Source organism: Prionailurus viverrinus, chromosome A2, assembly GCF_022837055.1.
Source record: "Prionailurus viverrinus isolate Anna chromosome A2, UM_Priviv_1.0, whole genome shotgun sequence".
NCBI lineage: Eukaryota > Metazoa > Chordata > Mammalia > Carnivora > Felidae > Prionailurus > Prionailurus viverrinus.
In genome coordinates, this window is record NC_062562.1 from 1,165,992 (window position 1) to 1,190,576 (window position 24,585).

The following is a 24,585-nucleotide window of genomic DNA, read 5'->3' on the forward strand; positions in this document are numbered from 1 at the left end:
TTCTCCACTCACTCTCTTTCTCTCTCAAAAATGAATAAACGTTAAAAAAAATTATGCAATAGATTTGAAAACCTTGGTAATGAGACTTCTATGAAGCAATGTAGAAAACCATGTTTGACCAAAAAAAAACCAAAAAACAAAAAAACGCACATTGTTTTGAATCACATATTAAAAATGACAGAATTAAACAGCGGGAAATCACACATAACAACAGACAGTCATTAAACATACTGGGTTTCTCTCTTAGCAGTCAGCTAGCTATAGGGCAAAACTCCCACAAACTGCCAAATACACTCACAGGTGCTAATTCCAATCATGGAAACATCCAGAAAGAAGAAAGGCAGGGTCAGCACAGCCTCTCCACAATGCAACCAGGGACAGAGGTTTCCTGCATCCGTGGCTACAGCATTCGATCTGTCAGGGGGTAGGGAGGCAGGACACAGACCTACCCTGAGAGGGACAAGATGCTTACCACAGAAATCATGTAAAGAAAAAGCATGGAGATGAAGGGATCACAGGATAAGAGAGCTCGCTAAGCACGACAGCCTGAAGAGACAGCCTCATGGACACAAAGAGTCACAGGGCAACGTAAGGATCCGTGGGGACCGGGAAGCCAAGAGGGTCTGCCACGGGACAGCTCGTGGAAGTCTCTGGAACATGCTAACAAGAACTAATGTCAAACTTTTCTTACATGGGGGCTGTTCCAGACGGCAGACCAGAAGCCAGGACGACACGCCGTGACTCGGGCCCACCTGGGTCCCCACGCGTCTGTCCCCTGGCGGCACGGAAGGATGGAGAATCACGGTTCCTCACTGCTGCTCTCCAAGCCCCACACAGCTTCTCTTCTCAGGGCCTTCCTCTCAGAGCCACACAGAGGAGGACTCTGGGACAGACGGCCTCCCGCCTCACAAGGCTCACGACGAAACTCAGCAGAACCAGCCGGACACTAGCTTTCCACTTCAAGCCACAAGGTTTCTCTTCTTTTTTAAGTTTATGTATTTATTTTGAGAGAGAGAGAGAGAAAGAGAGAGAGCGCGCTATCAGCGCAGAGCCTGACACGGGGCTCAATCCCACGAACCGCAAGCTCATAACCTGAGTTGAAATCAAGAGTGGGGCGCTTAACCCACTGAGCCACCCGGGCACCCCCAACAGTTACTCTTCATAACTCAACAGGTCATGACTGATGAACAACCGAGACCAAAGGCGATGAGCGAAGGTCAAACTACAAACACAATCAGAGGAGACTGTCCTCCTCCAGTATCCTTGCACGTTTACTAACGTCATGGAGAACACAGGTGGGCACACGGCAGCAACAGCACACGTGGAGACACAACTTTCAATAATAAAGACCGCGAGGAGGGGCAGGGCGGAGTCGGGGAATTCTAGTCTCTGCACCAGAGGACGAGATATAAGTACAGACCACTGATCAGCCCTGGGTCCAGAAGACATCGTCGTGGAAATGAGACACATTTTATAGAACTGTACAGTCTTTTTATGTCTGAGATAGCAAAATATATTTCATACAGAAACTGGGGATGTTCAGGAATGTTTTATCTTGGGTGTTCATATCAGCAGCATGCAGTGGAAATAAATACAACAGAGATCCCTATTACAGACGAGGCACTTCTGAGGCACGAGAAAATTTATAACAAAAACTGCCGTCCAGCCCTGACGCTTTATGTACAAAATAAATGAGGTGCTATGCCTGAAGGTTCTCCAACATTCTTTACACTCGTACATCACGTTTCTTGCCCGTGTGTCTGACTGGACTTACAATAAGATATGAGGGAAAACAGCGTGATTGTGTATTCAGGGTTTCTCCCCGGTGTGCATCTTCACGTGCGCCCGCAGGTTTGTGGGGTACCTGAAGGCCTTCCCGCAGTGCGGACATTCGTAGGGTCTCTCCCCGGTGTGTGTCCTCACGTGCGCCCGCAGGTTTGCGGGATACCTGAAGGCCTTCCCGCACTGCTGGCATTCGTAGGGTCTCTCCCCCGTGTGCGTCCTCACGTGGACCCGCAGGTTTGCGGGACACCTGTAGGCCTTGCCACACTGCTGGCACTCGTAAGGTCTCTCTCCCGTGTGCGTCCTCACGTGAGCGCGCAGGTTCACGGGATACCAGAAGGCCTTCCCACACTCCTTACACTCGTAGGGTTTCACTCCGTTGTGCTTTCTCGCGTGTACTTGCAGGGAGGAGTGACAACTGAAGGCTTTCCCACAGTGCGGACACTCGTAAGGCCTCTCCTCCGTGTGGGTCTTGACGTGCGCCCGCAGGTTCGCGGGATACCAGAAGGCTTTGCCGCACTGCTGGCACTCGTAGGGCTTCTCTTCACGGTGCGTTCTCACGTGCTTCTGCAAGGACGAGGACCAACGGAAGGCCTTCCCGCACTGCGTACACTCGTAACGTTTCTCCAAGCTGTGTGCTCTCACGTGACCTTGGAGGGAGGAGTGACGCGTGAAGGCTTTCCCACACTGCTGGCATTCAAAGGGTCTCTCCCCCGTGTGCGACCTCACGTGTTCCTGAAGCGACGTGGAACTACTGTACGCTTTCCCACACTCCTTACACACATAGGGTTTCACCCCGCTGTGCATCCTCACGTGCCTCTGGAAGTATCGGGGGTGTCTGAAAGCCTTCCCACACTCCTTACACTCATAGGGCCTCTCTTCGCTGTGCGTCCTCACGTGCTCCCGGAGGGATAAGGAACAACTATAGGCTTTCTCGCATAACGTACATTCATAGGGCTTCGCCCCACTGTGCGTTCTCACGTGTCTTCGAAAGTATTTGGGACAACTGAAGGCTTTCCCACACTGCTGACACAGATAAGGTCTCTCTCCAGTGTGCGTCATCAGGTGTCCCTGCAGGGATGCAGGGCACTTGAATGTCTTGCCACACTCCTTACATCCATAGCGTTTCTCTCCAGTGTGTGATCTCATGTGTTCTCGAAAATATGAGAGGCAACTGTAGGTTTTCCCACACTCCATACATTCATAGGGTCTCTCCCCCGTGTGAGTTCTCACATGACGTGTAAGGTAGGAGTGATACACGAAGGTTTTCCCACACACGTCACACGCATGGACCCTCTGTCCACAGGGACCTCGCACATGACCCTGAAAGGAAGACGTGCAAGTGAAAGCTTTTCCACATTTCTTGCACTCTAGAGATATTTTACTACTGAGACTCTTCGCGTACGTCTCCGATGCTCTCCCGGCGTCCTGACCTTCATAGGGTTTCTCTACAAGGTCTGCGTCCACGTGAGTGCTGAGGCTCGAGACAGAGCTGCAGGCTGGGCCACACTCCTCACCAGGACTAGGTTTGAGTCCTGGGTGAGATCTTCGCAGTTTCTCAAGGAAGGAACCATCTGCGAAGGCTTCTCTACACTTAGCACATTCACAGGATTTGCCTCCAGTGGGACACCCCTCATGCACAGTAAGACTTGTAATCGGGTTCAGGGTTTCTCCACATTGATCTCCTTCAATACGTTCACAGACACTCTCCACCAAAGGACTTCTGTTCAAAATAGGAAGGCACACGGTTAGGGGATGACGCTTATAAGTGATCTCTTTATTAATGACCTATTGATGTTTGTTAATGATTATCGGATTACTAGTAGCCATTTTCAAGGAATGGGCATGTTGGTGGTACCGCCTATACTGCTGTGAAGTGGAAGAAATTACGTGCTCAGGAGAAGGGCCCAGAAATGCCGTCAGGATTTCTTACATGTGGGTTCTCCCGATAAACGTTTTGAACTCAATTATGTTTCTGATGATCAATATCTACATCACATTTATGAAGATATTATATTGTATAATTCCAACTACACAATTACGGGGCTAGGTTTATACTTTTTCTTTAATTCCAAGTTAGTCGGTCAATCTGGGAAGATCCCCCTTTTTCCTACGGGGAGAGGCACTCACCTCAAACGCCTCTCCTGGGATTGGGACTGATCACCAATGTTATGAAACACCGGGTTTTCTCGAAAAAGAGCCCAGGGATCATTTCTTGTAAATCTTACTATTTTCTCTTCACTGGATAGTTCATTCTCCAAAATAGTCAGCTGAGTCCTTGATCCACAAGTTTTAACTTGAGTGCAACAATCTGCAAGAATTGGGAGCATAATTTAAATTCTTGGGAATGATCTGATGTGTGAAGGTAAGAAAACAGACCATATGCAGATTTCTATTTATATACTGATCCCAAATGTGAATGAAGTTCATCAGAATGAATGGACAGGTGACCAAAGGAAAATTCTCAGGACCCTAGTGATTTGGGGCTTTGGCAATAATGGGAAAAGTGTGTAAAATGGAAGCCCATTCACTTAGAAATACTTCAAAATAGATGGTGACTAACGTGGAAATAGGTATTATCAGAAAAGCAAAGTAGGGGGCGCCTGGGTGGCTCAGTCGGTTGAGTGTCCGACTCTTCATTTCGGCTGAGGTCATGATCTTGAGGTCCTGAGATTGAGCCCCGTGTTGGGATGCCTTGCTGAACCTGGAGCCTGCTGGGGATTCTCTCTCCCTCTGTCTCTCTGCCCCGCCCCTCCACACTCATGTTCACGCTCTCTCTCTCAAAATGAATACATATTAAAAGGACAAAAAAGAAAAAAGAAAATTAAAGAAAAGAAGGAACTGGGCAAGATAGACACACCCACATGCTACCTGTGTAAGAGGTTCACCACATGCATTAAAAGATGGATGAAAAGTCCAACAGGAAAGCCAGGTAAATGACAACCATCACCCTTCCCAAACAAAGACTGAGTCTTGTTTCTAATGGGTGTCTCCAAATGCCATTCTTTTCTCCAGAGCCTGGTCCAAACGAGGGTTGCTGGACTGTTCCGAAGGCACAGAGGCCCTCAGTGAAGCCCGCCTGCACTGTCCCAGCTGCCATTGGGAGGGTGGGTGGTGTGTGTGGCTGCTGGTCCTGCCCCTGGAGGACAGCTCGGCAGGAGGGAGGATTTGAAGAGCAACGAGCAATCTGGAAGATGGGCTGTTTAATTTGGTCTTCAAAGTCACCGAAGATGACGAAGTGTGAGTTTAACTGCAGGATGATTACCATGAGACAGGTGTATTAACCAGTGTATCTTCCACAGAGCAGCACTCTCTGCCCCAGAGCAACACTGGAGACCATCCTCACACTGATAAAATTAGAGAGTCTCAGACTTTGATTAAGAGCAACAAAACTTTGTGTTCCTGGAAAAGGTATGTGACTCCAGGTAGGCTCCATGAAGGCTTGGACCGTGTCTGTCTCTTCTCCAACGTACTCCCATTCCTCGGCCCCAGCAAAATCGGACAATTGTAAGAAACATCTCTTCCCTAAAAGACTAGTGAAGGTATGGAGCCATCCTTACCCACTGCGGCCAGGTTCCTGCAGGTCTCCAGCATCACATCTCTGTAGAGCTTCCTCTGACCTCGATCCAACAAAGCCCACTCTTCCGGGGTGAAGTACACAGCCACATCCTCAAAGACCACAGAGGCCTGAAACATACCACACACTCTATTGCAGCAAAGCTCCATCATCACCCATGTGTGTGAGAGGATGAAGGGTGACAGGCGGGGAGCTGCACTCCATTCCTAGGACCCCTGAGTCACAACAGAGGGTGAAGACAACAGCTGACATGGACTTACACACACCCAACTTACTGGGTTATTTCTACTGAGACACAGCTGAGCAGACCAGTACTGTACAGACTGAAAAGTGAAATATTCACTCGGACAACACACAAACCGGAGGACACACGTTTGGCCTGCTCAAAGACGATTATGCCTCGTCAGCTCCAAGAACTGGAACCAGAATGTCAGGATGCTGTGGACACTCAGATTCCAGGGCCGCTTGATGTGAGGAGCTCTCGCCTTGGAAGGAACAAGTCAAGAAGCCTGGTGGAGTCCCCTCTCTTCCGACAGAGGCAGACATGACCCTTTCCGCGGATTAGGTGGACTGTGGGCATGGGCAAAGGCCAGGGCCCGGGTGCCTGGCACACCTAGTGTGCAAAACGAGTTCTGGATGCTGAAGAAACTTGGGCGTAAGCAGGGCCTCTGACCCAGTGCCCAGAATTCAAGGAAAAAGGGCACCAGAAGGAAGAGTCCCTGAAGGATTGATGGGGACAGATCCAGAGATAGCTTTAACAGAGAAAAGAAACAAGGCTAATTCATAACTTTAGAGGAATAAGGGTTGACACCACGCTCGTGAAACACAGAGTAAAAAAATTATTTTTTAAAAAAATCACAGATTCCTTAAGCAAAAACTATGTTCTCAAAACTTAATGAGAGGGGGGAAAAAAAAAAACCCAACCATATCACCTAGAAGAAAGGAAATTCTACTTCAACTGTAGTTGTAACCGGGGTTTGCATATCACACACCTGTTAAGTCTTATATTTCAAACATTTCCAAAATGACAACCATAAGAAATAAGAGACAACAATATAAAGAAAAATAATATGATTAAATAATGGGTAAAGAAAGTGAGTGGACACTTCTCCAAAGATATACAAATGGAAAACAGGTCGATGAAAAGATGCTAGACATTCGTCACGCGGGACACGCACCTCGAACTACCAGCAGAGGCCCCTTCGCACCCACCACACTGGCTATAAAGACGCCCCAGGAAGCGCCGGCGAGGACGTGAGCGGGGCGCATTCTCCTTCATTTATCCTGCTGCGGATGTAAGCGGGGGCGGCCGCTTTGGAAGAGTCTGGTGGACCCCCAAATGAGCAACGTGGCGTTCCCACCCCACACGGCAGGTCCGCTCCTCGTATCCACCTGCCCCAGACCCGGGAGGACGAGCGCCATCACACACACGCGTGCGCACGCGCTCTGCTCCCCGCGGCACGACTCCCGATCGCCAGCGATGAAAACCACCCAGAAGCCGGGCACCTCTTCCAGGCTGAGTAAAGGCGACACGACTGAAGTGCAGTCAGGAGTCCACAGGGGAAGCTCCCGAACCTGCCGCTCAGGGCCAAGGGCAGACACAAGACGGAGAGACGCACCTGTACACCCGTAACGCATCACTGCTCATGCAGGAGGAAGGAAGATTATTTCCTGGGGTAGCAACAGCCCAGCCAATGAGAGCCGGTCACAGCCCAGCCAATGAGAGACAGTCACAGCCCAGCCAATGAGAGACAGTCACAACCCAGCCAAGGTGAGACAACCACGGCTCAGCCAATGAGAGAGAGCCAGGGCTCAGCGAGTGAGAGAGTCACATCTCAGCCAATGACAGACAACCACAGTCCAGCCAATGAGAAGCCCCTACACATGGAAACCCCAGTTTGCTCAAAAGGATTTCGTGTTTGGGACAGCCCCGCCCAACGGCCCCCTCTCCTCTACAAAAGAGTGTTCCTCCCTTTCTTTTCCAGATTTTCCTGTTCTTTTGCTGGGGCTTCACACGTCCCAAATCATAATTCTCTGCTATTCCCAGACAAGCCATTTTTGGGTTTATTTTTAAGGTCAACAGTGCATCACGATCAGCCTTGTTCATGACAATTAAAATCAACTCGTTCTCTTTAAAGAAAATTGTCCACCTGTAGATACAGAATCCACCCGGGTAGCATCTAAGTCTGTGTTTATTAAAGGGCAGAGCCAGTTATCTTTCCCTTTCCACTAAGAGGACCGGGATAGAATGGTAAAATATGTCCACTGCAGATTTAGTTTGGCAAACGGCTCACACACATCCCAGATGAGTTACAAAAATACCACTAAAATTCTTTGTTTTGACTTACTGGTTTATTTTTATTATTTAAATTTTTTTTTAATGTTTACTTATTTTTAAGAGAGTGAGCATGAGCAGGGGAGGGGCAGAGAGAGAGAGGGAGACCCAAAATCCGAAGCAGGCTCCAGGCTCTGAGCTGTCAGCACAGAGCCTGGTGCAGGGCTTGAACCCACGAACCATGAGATCATGACCTAAGCCAAAGTCAGACGCTTAACCGACTGAGCCACCCAGGCGCCCCATTATTTATTTTTTGAAGTAGAGTCCATGTCCAAGTGGGGTTTGAACTCATGACCCTGAGATCAAGAATAGCACACTCTACCAACGAAGCCACCCAGGTGCCCCAAAACCACTAAAATTCTTGATTTTCCATTCTGGCAATGCAGGTTCCTAAATAAAACCAGAAACTAACTAGGTTCTCCTATTCTTGCAAAGGGCCAGGACACTGGAAAAAAGACCACTTGCTACCAGTTTAAGTGCTCCCATACCTGCATCCCTCCAGCCGGCCTTTCCAACGTCCTCCTTCCTCATCCCCAGTGACGGGGCTCTAGGGAACCACAGGGACTCTTCCCAGTCCTCCCTCATAAGCAGCTCAGAGAAACCATTCTCCACATCGGGAATGAATCTCTGTCCTTGTTGACCGGAGAGCTACATTCTCGGTGCCCAACCCCTTGCTGTAAAGTAGCCTCTGCCTGGAAGGCCTAAAACAGTTCCAATGGGGGGGCAGGGGGGAGGCAGCATCTCTAGTGAACGTTAACAGGTTCCTGTCTCTGAACCCACTCCCCTTTGTCTAGACCCTTTGAGAGATAGTTCCTACACCCCTATTCGACAGTGGAAATAATTCCAGAATCTGAAAACAGTAATCGAAATAGCCAACCAAAGGAAATTCGTGGCCGTTCCACATCTTTTATCCGCTCTATCTCTGACGCACTGTAATGGACCTGGGGTCACTGATCATTTGTCTCTGTTGGATTCCCTACCCTCCTCTTCCTGGGCAAAATCCTTAAGCGATATTGGCAGAATCCACAGTGTATCTCCCATCAAGATGAAAATAGATCTCTCAAAGGACCTCCTTGCAATTAATCAATACCTATAAATAAAGAAACTCTTGGGGCGCCTGGGTGGCTCCACTGGTTAAGCGCCCGACTCGATTTCAGCTGAGGTCATGATCTCACAGTTCGCGAGTTTGCCCTCCACGTTGGACTTCACCCTGACAGCGTGGAGCCTGCTTGGGATTCTCTCTCTCCTTCTCTCTCTACCCCTCCCCACCCCCCTCCCCTGTGTGCACATGTTCCCTCTCTCTCTTTCAAGATAAATAAACATTAAAAAAAAATTTTTATTAAAAGAAAAAAGCTCTTTAAGGCACCAGGCCCATAATAGAACATTACAAGCCTCAGAGGCCCATCATCCTCTACACTAATCCCTGTAATGGCCTGTTTTTACTGGTGTGAAAACCCAACGGCTGAAGATGGAGGTTTGTCTGGAACCTCTGAGCAACATATGCCATTGTTAACCCTCGGTACCCTGTGCTTCCTAACCCCCATAAACTACCGACCCAGTTCCTACTGTATGCAAATTCCAGGAGGAATACATGACTCCCAGTTTTTATCAATAGAATAAAAAATTTGGAGGTGCCTGGGTGGCTCAGTTAAGCGTCCGACTTCGGCTCAGGTCATGATCTCACGGTTCATTGAGTTCAAGCCCCGCATTGGGGTCTGTGCTGACAGCTCAGAGCCCAGAGCCGGCTTCGGATTCTGTGTCTCTCTCTCTGTCTCTGTACCTACCCCACTTGTACTCTGTCTCTCAAAAATGAATTAATGTTAAAATTTTTTTTTTTTTTTTAATTTTTCCCTGAGTCTGAAAACTGCCAATATTCGATTAGCTACTTTCAGATCTAGGGTCCTGGTTCAGAACCATCATACAATTTGGAATGCCCACGTCACTCTGCCTTCCCAGTTGTTACGTGCCAAAACGTTATAAAAGTGACGTACCCATGAGGAGATAATCTCCAATGCTTACTATCTTCATAAATAGGGACTGGAGATGAGAAGTGCCTGACACTGCTCCCCTCTAATCTTTCTTGTTACTCAAATGTCACCTGAACGAGTTTCCAACTGCTATGTGGTTTCCCTATGACGTGGGACATGACGATCAGGAAAGATCCTTCGTGGCACCAAGGAACAAAACCACTAAATATGGAAAACTGACTCTTAATGATGCATTTAAGAAAGGGTCTCTATCAAAAGGGGAAATTGTGAGAATTAATACAGGGAAACCTTGTTAAGAATGGAGTCAGGAGGCCAGCAGGTGGAGTTCTGACACCCTACCACTCATGGTCAACTGCAGACCCAACAACAAGAGGAGGACCCTGCGGTTACAAGTGGGTATCACTTTACTAGAGCAACAGGAGGAAGATTATTTCCCGGTGTGGTGACGGCCCAGCCAATGAGAGAGTCACGGCCCAGCCAATGAGAGAGTCACGGCCCAGCCAATGAGAGTGTCACAGCCCAGCCAATGAGAAGCCGCAATACTTCCGCATCCAGCTTGCTCCAATGGACTTTTTGTTTACAACGTCCCCCTGCCAAATTCCCAGTTTCCTCTATAAAAGAGCCTCCCTTCTCCTCTGCTCTCTGGCTTGCCTTTGGTCTCGTTGTAGCCTGCTTTTCCGAGTTGCAATTCTCACCTATTCCAGGATGAACCCATTTTTGCTGGTAAAATTAATGACAGTTTTACTTTGAAGGTTAACAACCCATTTCAAACTGACCACTGTGTATTCAAACAATGGGATATTATTCAGAAATGCGCACAACGAAGTACTGATCCAGGTACTGATTCACAAAATCAAAATGAACCTCGAGAACACTAACAAACTTCACAACGACGACACAGAGCAGGATATCATTTATACGGAAATGTACAGACTCAGCAAATCAATAGAGAGAAAGATTAAGAAATTGTCTAGAACCCAGGGTAGGGATACACTAGAATGGGGATGACCGCCCACTGATGAAAATTATCTTTATGGAATGATTAAAATGTTTTAAAATGAGAAAGTGAGAATGGTTGAACAGTTCTGTAACTGCAATAAATGCCACCGAATTTCTACTTTAAGCAGATAATCTTCATGGTACGGAACCTACACCTCCATGAAAGCTGTTTTTAAAAAGTCATAGAAGCTAAAAATATATCCTTCTTCATCTTTTGGCATTTGTAGTCAAAAACAATAGAAATCGGGCAAATTAAAGGAGGTATGAAAAAGAAACAAAATGACAGTTTCGGAGATTAAGCAGATTGAGGAGATACTACAGGTGTTTTAGAACAGAAGAAAAGGAACGAATGTGTACCAACTGGTAACATACCTGAGATGATGCAAGGGAACAGAGCATCTGAGGACGTCCTTGGTCATTAAAGAAATGAATTCCGTAGATTCAACTACCCCCCACACTCTAAATGCAAACCTCAAACACTGCGTGAGCCGAGCACCAAGTATTTTAACATTTGTGATTCCCGACCGTAGAAAGGAATCACAGGGCATTACCAACACAGGAAAAGAATAATTTAAATAGTATTAAAACGCAACATGCATACAGGCTAATGCTTTTTTCTTAATTCTTTTTTAGTGTTTATTTTTTTTATTTTTAAGAGAGAGTGCGAGCGGGGTAGGAGCAGAGAGAGAGGGAGACACAAAATCCGAAGCAGGTTCCAGGCTCCGAGCTGGCAGCACAGAGCCCGACGCGGGGCTCGAACTCGTGAACCGCAAGATCATGACCTGAGCTGAAGTCAGAGGCTTAGCCAACTGAGCCTCCCAGGCGCCCAAGACTGAAGTCTTTTTAGAAGGAAACCTTATACATAAATGTAGAAATAACATTTGACAGCAAAACCAAGGCTATTTTATTCCAGAAATGCAACACGGATTAAACACTGATTCTTCAAGAAGTACAACTTATGCTACTAATGGAAAAAAAGACAAACAAACCACAGGCTTCCAATCCATACGGGCTGAGGACACGCCTGCCTCATGTCATCACACATGAGTGACGACTGGCTTACAAACCACATGGAAACATGCACCGTCAGAAAACCATGGTGCCCACACTAAACCTAGAGCCGACTCCCTATTTGGTGGTGAAATGGGAGATCGGGAACAAGTTGCTGACCTGTGAGGGCTCAGCCAGCGCTGCAACCGAAAACAAGGAATTGGTGGGGGCGGCCGGGGGGGCTCAGTCGGTTAAGTGTCCGACTCTTGATTTCGGCTCAGGTCATGATCTCGCTGTTCATGGGTTGGATCCCCACGTTCAGGCTTTCTGCTGTCAGTGCGGAGCCTGCTTCGGATCCTCTGTCTCCCCCTCTCTCTGCCCCTCATCCTCTCTCTCTCAAAAATCAAACATTAAAAAAAAAAAAAAAATCTGTCAAATGCATTTGAGGAGAAGGGCTGGTTCCCATTTAAAACCTGTCCCCGCTGCATGTACCAGGATGGGAACGAAAGGTGCCTTCACAGGTTACTTTGCATGGTTGGAGACAAAGAGTTTAATAAATCCCTCTTTATCTCCTCCTCTGCACTTTTAGCTGTTAGATAAGTGAGGTTTTCTAAATGGATTAACATGAAACCACATTTCAAGTCTTATTTCTTGTCTGAGTCTTCTCAAGCATCCAAATGTGCTTCTCACCCTGAGCTACCGGTAATGACAGACGTAGAAATCTCTCTACTGCTCAAGCGCAGTACACGCTTGATGTTTTATAATCGTTTAGAGAGCAAACTAACAATGTAGTTTCACCTAAGGAGAATATTGTAACCGAAACACATTTTTTCCTTTACTCCTAACTCAAATGAGTGTGTAGCTGGTGCCCGAAAAGAATAGAAAGATTATCACAGAAACGGATTTTTAGTTTGCAGGAGGCAAACTCATAAAAACGAATCTCAGGATACAATGAGTCACTAGAAGCGAGCAGTTGAAAATTAAGTGTTAAAAAGACTTTCTAACATTAGCCTTTATAACTGCTATTAAACTAATTTTCCTTAAGTCCTAAAATATGTCTCATGAAGCATGTAAAGTAACTTAATGGAAAACCTACAAAACGCCATTCAGTGACACCACGACACAATGAAATAAATGAAGAGATGCTGTGTGTCTTCCAAAATGAGACCATAATATCAACTCTCCCCAAACATCAAGAGATTTAAAAAAAAAAAAAATCTCAGGGGCGCCTGGGTGGCGCAGTCGGTTAAGCGTCCGACTTCAGCTCAGGTCACGATCTCGCGGTCCGGGAGTTCGAGCCCCGCGTCGGGCTCTGGGCTGATGGCTCGGAGCCTGGAGCCTGTTTCCGATTCTGTGTCTCCCTCTCTCTCTCTGCCCCTCCCCCGTTCATGCTCTGTCTCTCTCTGTCCCAAAAATAAATAAACGTTGAAAAAAAAAATTTAAAAAAAAATCCCATTAAATCTGCAATCAGATTTGTTTGTGACTTTGTTATGGGATTTATTTCTGTTCTCTTTGAACTTAAGATTTTGGGGGCGCCTGGGTGGCTCAGTCGGTTAAGCGTCCAACTTCAGCTCGGGTCATGATCTCACGGTCCGTGAGTTCGAGCCCCGCGTCGGGCTCTGTGCTGACCGCTCGGAGCCTGGAGCCTGTTTCGGATTCTGTGTCTCCCTCTCTTTCTGACCCTCCCCTGTTCATGCTCTGTCTCTCTCTGTCTCAAAAATAAATAAGCGTTAAAAAAAATTAAAAAAAAAAAAAAGAACTTAAGATTTTGTTTTAAGTCCTCTCTCTGTCCAACGTGCAACTCCAACTTACAACCCGAAGATCAAGAGTCACATGCTCTACTGACTGAGCCAGTCAGGCGCCCCAAAGGACACTATTTCTCATATTGAAATGTAACACAAATTTCTCAGAATAGGGGAGATATGTTACAGAACTGGTGGGATTTTGCCCCATAGAAATCAGTTTTTAAGGTACGTGAATATGAAAACATGAGAAAACTCTGTTTAGAATTGAGTGGGGAAACCAGCAGGGGAAGCTCTCAAGCCCTAAACCTCACCATCAAGAACAGGGCTTTGCAAGTCTACGTGAGGTACATTACTGTCCCAGGAGTAGGAAGGAAGGGTTTTCCTGCCCTGGCAACAGTCCAGCCAATGAGAGACAATCACAGTCCAGCCAATGAGAAGCCACTACACCTGGATTCCGTAGTTTGCTCCAATCGTTGTTTAGTTTCCCACAGCCCCTCCCAATGTCCCCTCTCCTCTAGAAATGAGCGTTCCTCCCTTTGTTCTTCCGTTTCTTCTCCAGACTTGCCTGTGGTTTTGCTGGGGCTGGCGTGTCCCAAATTATAATTCTCTGCTATTCCCAGGTAATCCCATTTTCGCTGAAAAATAACTGGCAGTTTTAATTTTTTTAATTTTTTTTTTTTTTTTTTGAGAGAGAGAGAGAGTATACGCAGGGGAGGGGGGAGAGGGAGACACAGAATCCAAAGCAGGTTCCAGGCTCTGGGCTGTCAGCACAGAGCCCAACAGGGTGCCAAACCCTTGAACCACGAGATCACGATCTGAGTTCAACAGACTGAGCCACCAAGGCACCCCTGACGGTTTCATTGTTAAGGTTAACGTTAGTGATCCCAGAGAAGACCCCAACCACTCCAGGCTGGCGAGCAAACAGGTGCAGGTCCCACAGAGCCCAATGAGCTCTCTGTTTTCTCCCCAACCCTGAAGCGGAGGTTAAGTTTTGTGCTGGGATCAGAGCCCCACTCCCTGGGTCTGCGCTCTCCTGTGTCTGTGCTCTCGGGGGATTATTCGGAACCTGTTTTAGGGGCTTGTCCTTTCTCAGAGAACTCTTTTTTGTTCCGACTGCTTTCCAGAACTGGACTGTTCCTCTTGGAACCATGCCTGTTGGAAATGCGCTGGCCCTTCGTCTGATTTCTTCTGGAACAAGGCTACTCCTGTAGAGACCAGTGTCTATAAACTTTTTTTCTGGTCTAGAGAAAACTGCCAAGAAATGGATTCCAGTTATCAAAGCGCATGGAGGGGGGACCCAACTGGGACCCTGGCCAATCTTAGGTTTAAAAACCATGGTGCGTCCTTGTGCATTTCTAACAAAATGAGCAACTGAAAAATGTAATTTAGAACTACAAGGGCCTTTATGGGGAACTTTCGATCTCCCCAAACTTGTTTTATTGAATATCGTTAGGGAAAAAAATTAAAAATTAAGAAGGTAGGAAAGAAGAAAAGAAAGGAAAAGAAAAGGAAAGACAAGGAAGGAAAAGAAAAGAGAAAAGGAAAAGAAAAAAATTAGGAAGTCATGAATCCAGCAAACTGAATTTGATACAGATTTTATTCAGTACCTCGAGACTTGCAAATATTTTCAGGATCTAAGTGTACCTCTTTGCAAAAGACTATTTAAATTGAACCAAGGCAAACAACTGAAATATGACAAATGGCTTCCGAAGGGTCTTTCTCTCCTGCCCTGGCTTCACTCTACACCCAGGACCTGCCTCCAACCACTTCCCTCGACATGCTCTGAACTTCCCTTTTCTTCTGAACCTGCCCTTGATCCCTCCTTACCTCAACCTGTTAACCCAGCCTCTTTAAGGTAAAGCATCTCAAGATTTGAAACCCCATGTTTCTCATGTTCCCTGGACTAAGGCAGAAGTTTCCAGAAGTGCCCGGGAATGCCCATAAGCTCGCTGAAGAACATAACACAGCTATTCAACTCACCAACATGGTTTCCCAGATTTAGATCAATTAGTCCACATGCGTGTTGCTGGGGCCCAGGCCACACATGGGATGAAACTAACCCGAGAGAGACAGACACCCATTTCTGGAAAGATGCTTATGACACTGGCTGGAAATCCCCGCCAAGCAATTAAGGTACCTTTTTTTTTTTTTTTTAAGTTTTTTTTATTTGCAAGTAGTCTCTACACCCAATGTGGGGGCTTGAACCTACAGCTCTGAGATCAAGAGTCACACACTCCAACAAGCGAACCAGCCAGGTGCCCCAACAGTAGCTTTTCCGAAGACTAGACGAACACAAAATTCAGGTTTCCACTCAAAAGCCTGATGAATCTGTATGTGGCTATTACAACGGACTCCAACTGGTCTTTTTTTTTTTTTTTAATTAATTAATTTTAGGGGCGCCTGGGTGGCGCAGTCGGTTAAGCGTCCGACTTCAGCCAGGTCACGATCTCGCGGTCCGTGAGTTCGAGCCCCGCGTCAGGCTCTGGGCTGATGGCTCAGAGCCTGGAGCCTGTTTCCGATTCTGTGTCTCCCTCTCTCTCTGCCCCTCCCCCGTTCACGCTCTGTCTCTCTCTGTCCCAAAAATAAAATAAACGTTGAAAAAAAAAATTTTTTTTTAATTTAATTAATTTTATTTTTAAATTTACACCCAAGTTAGTTACCATATAGTGCTATAATGATTTCCAGAGCAGATTCCAGTGATTCATCCCCTACGTATATCACCCAGTGCTCATCCCAACAAGTGTCCTCCCTAATGCCCCTCGTCCATTTAGCCCATCCCGCCCACCCACTACTGCCCCAGCAACCCTCAGTCTGCTCTCTGTATTTAAGAGCCTCTAATGTTTTGTCCCCTTCCTTGTTTTTATATTATCTTTGCTTCCTTTCCCTTATGTTCATCTGTTTTGTATCTTTCATTCCTCATAGGAGTGAAGTCATATGATACTTGTCTTTCTCTGATTAATTTCGCTTAGCATAATACTCTCCAGTTCCATCCAGGTAGTTGCAAATGGCAAGATTTCATTCTTTTTGATTGCCGTCTAATACTCCATTGTGCATATATACCACATCTTTATCCATCTGTCCACCGATGGACATTTGGGCTCTTTCCATACTTTGGCTCTTGTCGATAGTGCTGCTATCAACACGGGGGTGCATGTGCCCCTTTGAAACAGCACACCTGTATCCCCTGGATAAATACCTAGTAGTGCAATTGTTGGATCATAGGGCAGTGCTATTTTTAACTTTGAGGAACCTCCATACTGTTTCCCAGAATGGCCGCACCAGTTTGCATTCCCACCAGCAGCGCAAAAGGGTTCCTCTTCCTCCGCATCTTCGCCAACATCTGTCGTTGCCCGAGTTGTTTATTTCAGACTTCTGGTCTTTCTTCACATGTGGAATCCACCAGGCAGCATTTAATGGGCTGGACTGGAATCTTTCTTTTTAGTTAAAAGCACCAGGATGGGCTGGGAAACCTCCTCCCCTGCATACTTAGTTATTTTGACAAACTAGGCCACTGACAACCCCACGTGAAAGAAAGAGAGCTAAAATTCTTCATTTTCACCTCGGGCAACTGAAGCCTTCTTCTATAAGGGGCGCCTGGGTGGCTCAGTTGGTTGAGCATCCAGCTTCAGCTCAAGTCATGATTTCATGGTTTGTGGGTTTGAGCCCCGCGTCAGATTCCGGGCTGACAGCTCAGAGCCTGGAGCCTGTTTCAGATTCTGTGTCTCCCTCTCTCTGCCCTCCCCCACTCACACTCTGTGTCTCTAAAAATAAACAAACATTTAAAAAAAAAACCACCAAATACCTCCTAGTTTGCACTATTATTGCCAACATCCAGGACATGTGGGGGAAGGTTCTCAGCAGCCTGAATGCTCCAGGTGGGAGCCCTCCTCCCGGCCCCTCCCAAGCCCTCCTCATGCCCAACGGCTGGGCTCTAAGGACCCAAATTCCCTCTTGATCAGCTTGGAGAAACCACTCTCCAGAAGGGGAGGGACTCTCTCTGTGCCGCCTGACACGGGACCTACACTGTGAAGCAGGTCCCGCCGCAGAGAGCTCACGGGGCTCCAACAGTGGGGTCGCTAATGAACCTGCACAGGTTCCTGCCTCTGAACCCGCCCCCTTGTGTCTAGTCCCGTGTGACAGACACACCATTTTCACGTTAGTTCCTCCACCTCTAGTCATTCACTGCACGGATCCTCAGAAGGGATCACGCTGGAATTTCATTCTCCCACAAAGGGAAAGTAATTCTAGAACTAGATGAAGGTACTCAAAATACCTAACCAGGGGATGAAATGCCCCTTGAACATCTTTTTTTTTTTTTGGACAGGGGAGGAGCAGAGAGAGGGAGACACAGAATCCGAAGCAGGCCCCAAGCTCTGAGCTGTCAGCACAGAGCCCAACGCGGGGCTCGAACTCACAAACGGCAAGATCATAACCTGAGCTGATGTTAGATGCTCAACCACTCAAACGACTGAGCCACCCACACGCCCCTGAACATCTTTTTTTTTTTTTTTTTTTAACGTTTATTTATTTTTGGGACAGAGAGAGACAGAGCATGAACGGGGGAGGGGCAGAGAGAGAGGGAGACACAGAATCGGAAACAGGCTCTAGGCTCTGAGCCATCAGCCCAGAGCCCGACACGGGGCTCGAACTCCCGGACCGCGAGATCGTGACCTGAGCTGAAGTCGGACGCTTAACCGACTGCGCCACTCAGGCACCCCTGAACATCTTTTATTTAACCCTTGGCACGCCATCATTCCCAACCTCCAACACTACTGACATCCATTCCCACGGAAAGCAGCTTTTTGACATAACTACCCTATGCAGTGCATTTTCATATTCCAGTAGGGATGACCAATGTGTCCGCTTTGATTTGAAAGGAACAGAAACACACCAGGGCACTCACGCCCAGGGAGGCACAGGCTTTCTTGCTTTGCTTGAATCTCCAAAGCTGGTCTGGATGATGGAAAATTGCTGAAGGCTCTGCTCTCTGATGACATGTAGATGGTTTCGGTCTCTGCTCCCCTTCTCAGACCTCTTCCCAGGAAGCCCGAATCCACCTGTTACACCTTTTGGCCTTGAAAGGACAAAATGTCTCTAAAGACATATTGCAGGTTGCTCAAACTCAGGATCGATACGTAGGGCGCCTGATCCTGGACCCACGTGAAACCCCTTGTGACTGCTTAGCACGGACACGGCACCTTCCGACTCCCCGTGCCAACAGGGAGCGCCTCTCACTGACGCACAGGTTCCATGCTTTACTGACGACTCTTATTTACAAATTGAAAATGGCAAATATCGTGCTGGGGATGTGACTGCAAGTCCCTTGAGGTCACTGAGCAGCACTTTACCTTTGGGCTACTTCGGCTCGACATGCTGAACAACTGGCCCTTCCTCTGGCCTTGTACCTTCGCCAAGGGTAAAACCAGAAATGTTTATAAGGCCAGGCGCCATGCCTGTAAGGGAGCTCATGACCTTGGACTATTATAGAGACAAGATGTCCTTACCCACATGGGAACCAATTAAAAATGGCTCCTCTGTCCCAATTTGATGAGATGCCCTACTTGAACTGACTTCTCTGGCATTACGAAGGGTCCTGGCTCCAGATTTGACTCCCTGGAGGCCAACAGAAGCCATTTTTGCTGATATTTTTTTCCAAGCAAAAACAAACTCGAACACAAAAAAATGAAAAGCAACTCAAGAAAACCGAGAGGCAAACCTCTGTCTTGGACCAAAGGGATGTTCTTCCCAAATAATACTTTAGAGAATTGCTAAGAGATACCCAACAACCGGCCCCGTGAAGGATAAGCAATATTGGAAATCTAGTAACTGTGGCTTCAATAAAAAGGGACAACTCTGGTTTGGCCCAAACAACAATCTGGCCCCACCAGAGATGCCCCAACAGCCAAAACTCACCACTACACATGCATGAAACCACTGGCCCGAAACAACACAATATGTTCAATCCCAAGATTCATAAATCCACAGAAAGCGCCTACTCCCTGGTCCCACCTGTCCACGTACAACCCAGGGAAGTCTGTTAACACGAGCGGATTTCACACAGCTCCCTCTCTCACGGACATGAATACGGTTTAGGCATGGCTTACATGTTATCTCACTGGACAGAACCTTCTCTTGTAGATACCCCACTGCAGTGCTGTGAGAACTTGCTAACCCTACCTGGGGAACACACCTCTAAGGTCACAGGGATCCAGGAACCCAGTTTACCAGGCAGGTGCTTCAACAGGTCTGTTCTGTTCAGCCTGTTTTACACCTTCGTCGTGAGTACCGTGCCCCATACGCAGGCTCAGTTGAACACACTAATGGCACTGGTGACACTCAATGGACACACTGTGTAGAGACCCCCCGACACACACACGCGCGCGCACACACACGCGCGCACACACACACACACACACACAACCACCATGTCCGAAAGCACTGAGGTTGGTCCTTCGAAATCTCACATCCACCCTCCAGAGCCTTCAGCCTCCCACCCTGATATATCACAGCACGTCCAGTGCAGCAGCCCCTGCCCCTTTGACCCTCACGTAGAGGTCCATGTTGGAAAAGAGTGATCACCTGACAGTTTTATTTTTAAATTGTTTTTTCAACGTTTATTTATTTTTGAGACAGAGAGAGACAGAGCATGAACAGGGGAGGGGTAGAGAGAGAGGGAGACACAGAATCTGAAACAGGCTGCAGGCTCTGAGCAGTCAGCACAGAGCCCGACGCGGGGCTCGAACTCACGGGCCGTGAGATCATGACCTGAGCCGAAGTCGGACGCTTAACTGACCAAGCCACCCAGGTGCCCCAGTTTTATGTTTAATGTCAACAGAATTAGGGGCACCTGGGTGGCTCAGTCAGTTGACCGTCTAACTTCAGCTCAGGCCATGATCTCCCAGTTTGTGGGTTTGAGCCCCGCATCGGGCCCTGAGCTGACAGTGCAGAGCCTGCTTCAGATTCTGTCTCCCTCTCTCTCTGCCCCTCCCCTGCGCATGCACTCTCTCTAAAAAATAACAGTAAAAAAAAATGTTCAAGTTATCAGTTATTAGAACACTTGGCATTAACAGGAAGAAAAACACCCTGATGGGCAAAGGGAATGTACAGATACGTGCCCCTGATTTAGGCTGGTGGATATACACCCAGCAAGTGCCCTAGGACAGCAGCAGAGACAGGGACACTGGGACACACGGGGCCAGGGAAGACTGGTTTTCTAAAGGGTAAAGAGAATCATCAGCGTCATGGACAGCAACTGAGTCCTGTGGATTTAACTGTCGTGGAAACAAGTGGAACACACAGAAAGTTCCAGCACGTATGATTATGACCTGAGCAACGGAGGAGTTTTCTCACAGAACAAAAGATGGTCATCTACACAGGAAAAGACCGGGAAGTTCAACTCTACTAACAACGTGAAGGATCCATCCACGCAGACAACCCAGAGAAAGGATACACCCTGACCTGGAGAAAACACAGCAGGCAGAAATGAAACAGACACATGTCCCCAGGACGCGAAGGAAACAGATCATCAGGAAGCAGACACGTGAGATACAGGAGACAACACACTGGAAATGCTTCCACGGAAGAGGAAACCCACACGTGAGAAATGCTCAGCCCTGGAGGAATCAGATAAACCAACGTGCAACGTCCAGGAGACCCCGTGTCACACACTCGAGCTGGATGCCATGAAGTCGCAAGTGACGGGACCCAAAACCGACACGTGGTTCACACTCCGCACCCCGTTTCCTGCTAACGTGCAACTTACGAGCTACAACATGCAATGTCCCCCCAGCGCAAAGGACTTACGAGGCACTTACCCTGGAGACAAGACCACACTGCCGGCAGCAGCAAAGCCCACAAAAGGAAAACATGAACTGGAGACCCCACGACCCACCATCCCAGGACGGAGGGCTTCACCGGACACACTGAGCCGCAAGCACCCGCCCGAGAGACACAGACGAGCCCTGGGCAGCCACATCACCGGTGGCACTGCTGACATTCCCCTCTCGCACCGCAACAGAGATCAGGTCGAGTGACGCCTGCTGGGGGGTGACGACACGGAAAGCTGCCAGCACAAAGAGGTATGGCCAAGGGACAAAAGTCCTAAATGTCACCCACACTGGATTCCCAGGGCAGCGAGAGCCTCTCCAGGAACAACAGGCCGAGCACCAGAGCAGGAGCCGCTCAGGTTGGTCACCCACGGCACCCACACCACACATGACACCCCAGTGCAGAGAGTGACACCCAGTCCCCCCATGAGCGCCAAGCTCTCCCTGCTGACACCGGTCCTCTGGGATGGAAGGAGGGGACCAGAGACCCCTGGGGACTGGACTCTGAGCTCCACACGCCCTGCACCCCCTCCTCTGGGGCCACAATTCTCACCAGAGAGGAAACCCTCCCAGTTTAGGATCTGAACCCTACATGCTCTGTGTTCATGACCCTTCCAACGGCACTTGACCCCGAGGAGACTTCCCTCAGTCTGACCTGCACAGACTTCCTGTTTCCACAGATCCCACTTAACCCCACAACCCCTTGGACGATGCCAACACCGGTCCTCGGGAGACACCCAGGGCAGCCCCAGCCCCTTCCCCACTGGTCCCCACTGATCCCGGGGGCTGGAGGCCACCTGCAGGTGAGCGAGACCCCACCACACCTTCCCTCGCCTCCCACCAGGCCCAGCTTTGGGGGTGGCCGGTCCCCAGCCCAGAGGAGGCCCCAGCTTCCAGCAACCCGGGTCATCCGAATGACACGGGGACCCCAAGCTGCTGTGTGGACAACCAGGTACAGCATCACGGCTTCCACCCTGAGGTCAAGGCCACAGTGGGAGGGGCGGCTCCAGGGCACCTGCGTGGTTTCACAAGAATGGAAGCGGTTTATCCCTTTCAGAGAACAGGGACCTGGTACCGTTAGAATTGAACCCGTCTCAGTTCACAGAATTTGTGTGCGTCTCTGACACCGGCAATTCCCAGGGGACAGATCAGGAAGACAGTTTTCCACCTCTGGACCCTGCGTGGAACCGTCACCAGCATTTGGATGAATCCTCTGATCCGTGACTCCACCCACCTGGCATGAAGGCGTGGAGCCCCCTGCAGATCCCCCCCCAACCCTCATGGAGAAAGACAGTTCTGTCCTGAGACACTTTTCCCCAGGGGACGCTCTCTGGATAAAGCCCCCAGTAACCCGGGTCAGCAGGGACAGGAACGACCTGACACACTTACCACCCTCTGCCCTGAAGGGGAAGAAAGGAGGCAGAAAGAACTCGGGCATTTTACACCTGCTCAACGCGCGGCTGGCGGAGGACAGAGCCATCCGTGCTGAGCTGGACAGGGTGACAGGTCCTGCTCCCAGGTGACATGCAGACGCCTACCTGAGCCCTGTGCTCCCAGGAAAACCTCAGTGGGAGGGAAAGGCACTCCCTCCCCCACCCTGTCGGGGTCTGGAAAACAGCAGGCCGCACGAGGGCCCCTCCCCCGTCAGAGCAGAAGACTGACAGGAAGTCCCCCTGGCTCACCCACGACAGGGCCACGCGCAGACCCCCCACACCCACACTTCGTGCCTCATCTGCGATCAGCTCAGCTGCTTGTCCCCGTGACCAAGGGGCACAAAATGCTGGCTGGTCCCGCTTTGCTTTGGCTTCTCTCCTTCCTCCAGACCCCTGAACGTGGGCTTGCTCTCAGCCTGAGCCACACACAGCCCCTCCTGGGGGACAGGGGTCAGGCTGGCCTCAGGGAACCCCAACGTCAGCACCACACCTGCACTTGCCTGGTCTCTTTCCTCCTCTCCTTCCTGTTACACGACTCGAGTCACTCAGATGCCTTCTGCTCACAGTGTCCTCCCTGTCGACGTAGCCCCTGTCCATAATGCAACAGCCCCCCCAGCTCCCCCCCGCCCAGCCCTTGCCCCTAATGCAACAGCCCCCCAACCCCCTGCCCAGCCCCTGCCTCTAGTGCAACAGTCCCCTCCCTCCCCGCCTTTGCAATCATTCTTCTCAATACCTGTCTCTCCTCCTCAATTCGGATTCTTCATTTGCCACTGGTCTGACCAACTGTCGGCCACCGCCCCTTTCCTACCCAAAGTCTATCCAGGCCACTGTCCTCCCCACAGGCCCCTGACATTGCCTCCCCATCGGCACCTGGTCAGAACAAGCACTGAGTTGCCCACCTGAGCAAAGAAACCTCCGAGCACAGGGAGCCCGTTCCTGTCCAGACACCTTTCGGTCACTGCTCATCATACAGAAAGCCCGTTTCTGAGTATTGGAGGTGCTGGGGGTGGGGGGTGGGGGGAGTCTCCGAACCCAGTGTCCTCTGCAGCGGTCTTCGGAATGTTAAAAACAAGACAACAGAGCCAAAATGGAGTCCCTCATACTAAGCTCCTTGTCACCAGACCAAGAGTTAACTTAACTGCAGTTTCGGCCTCTCCCAGAAATGGAATCTTAAACCAGTCAATCAGGAACGACCTGGTCAGCACTAGTGAGGTCGCCGGGCTGCTAGACCCCTGCCCTCCCGGAAGGAAAGGTGACCTCCCACCATCCGTCCACTTTTTGTCTAATAGAACTTCCTGTCCCCACTCCTCCTGCCTGTGAGCCTTTCATTTTGTGCAGCTCCTCCGAGCTCCCTTGTATCCGCGAGATGGCATGCTGCCCGATTCATGAATCATTGAATAAAGCCAATTACTCAGCTGAATTTTGTTTTTTAGCAAGAACAAAGTCTCCTTAACCAAGTGTGGATTTGATTTTATCTGTCAGGTGGGGGGGCGGGGGTCTTCCACCTCAGCCACCCCCACTTGCCCCCGAGCCCTTGATCGCCGGCGCTGGGGTCCTCCCACCCTCGCTTCGGACCCCCGCCCAAGGACGACCCGGGTGGGGACCGGGAAGAGGAGGAAAGGGCAGGACGCTGCAGCCCCACTCCCGGCCGAGGGCACAGGCTCGGATTAGGACCCCCAGGGGCGGTGCCACCTGGGCCGGGGCCCCCTCCAGCCGGTTCCGGCCGGTTCGAACCAGCCCCTCGGGGCTCCGCCCAAACCCGCGCACTCACCATCTCGCAGCCCGCTCCGGACCGTCCCGGCGTCCAGGCAAACGGCTGTACGACACCGACCGCGAGACCGAGCTAGACGCCGCGCGAGGCAGGTGCGCTCCGACGCAGGGCAGCAGGGCAGCGAGGGACTCGCCTCTGG

The 24,585-nt window shown here is 49.4% G+C and overlaps 1 protein-coding gene and 1 long non-coding RNA gene across 3 annotated transcripts; one reads left to right on the forward strand and one right to left on the reverse strand.

Moving 5' to 3' along the window:
* On the reverse strand, positions 1-24,575 carry LOC125156583 (zinc finger protein 77-like). Of its 2 annotated transcripts, none has more exons than XM_047842741.1 (4): positions 24,447-24,575; positions 5,343-5,469; positions 3,913-4,093; positions 1-3,505 (listed from the first exon to the last, which is right to left on the reverse strand). In XM_047842741.1, exons 1-4 carry the CDS (start codon positions 24,447-24,449, stop codon positions 1,810-1,812), a joined length of 2,007 nt encoding a protein of 668 aa, XP_047698697.1. In that variant the 5' UTR covers positions 24,450-24,575; the 3' UTR covers positions 1-1,809. The 2 variants fall into 2 exon arrangements, with proteins under 2 accessions (XP_047698697.1, XP_047698701.1); XM_047842745.1 differs by lacking the exon at positions 24,447-24,575 and adding an exon at positions 23,575-24,205.
* Positions 21,406-22,534, forward strand: LOC125156602 (uncharacterized). Its single transcript, XR_007148698.1, has 3 exons — positions 21,406-21,494; positions 21,923-22,045; positions 22,341-22,534. It is a non-coding gene; the product is annotated as an uncharacterized LOC125156602 (long non-coding RNA).
* Positions 24,576-24,585: the final 10 nt, after the last annotated feature.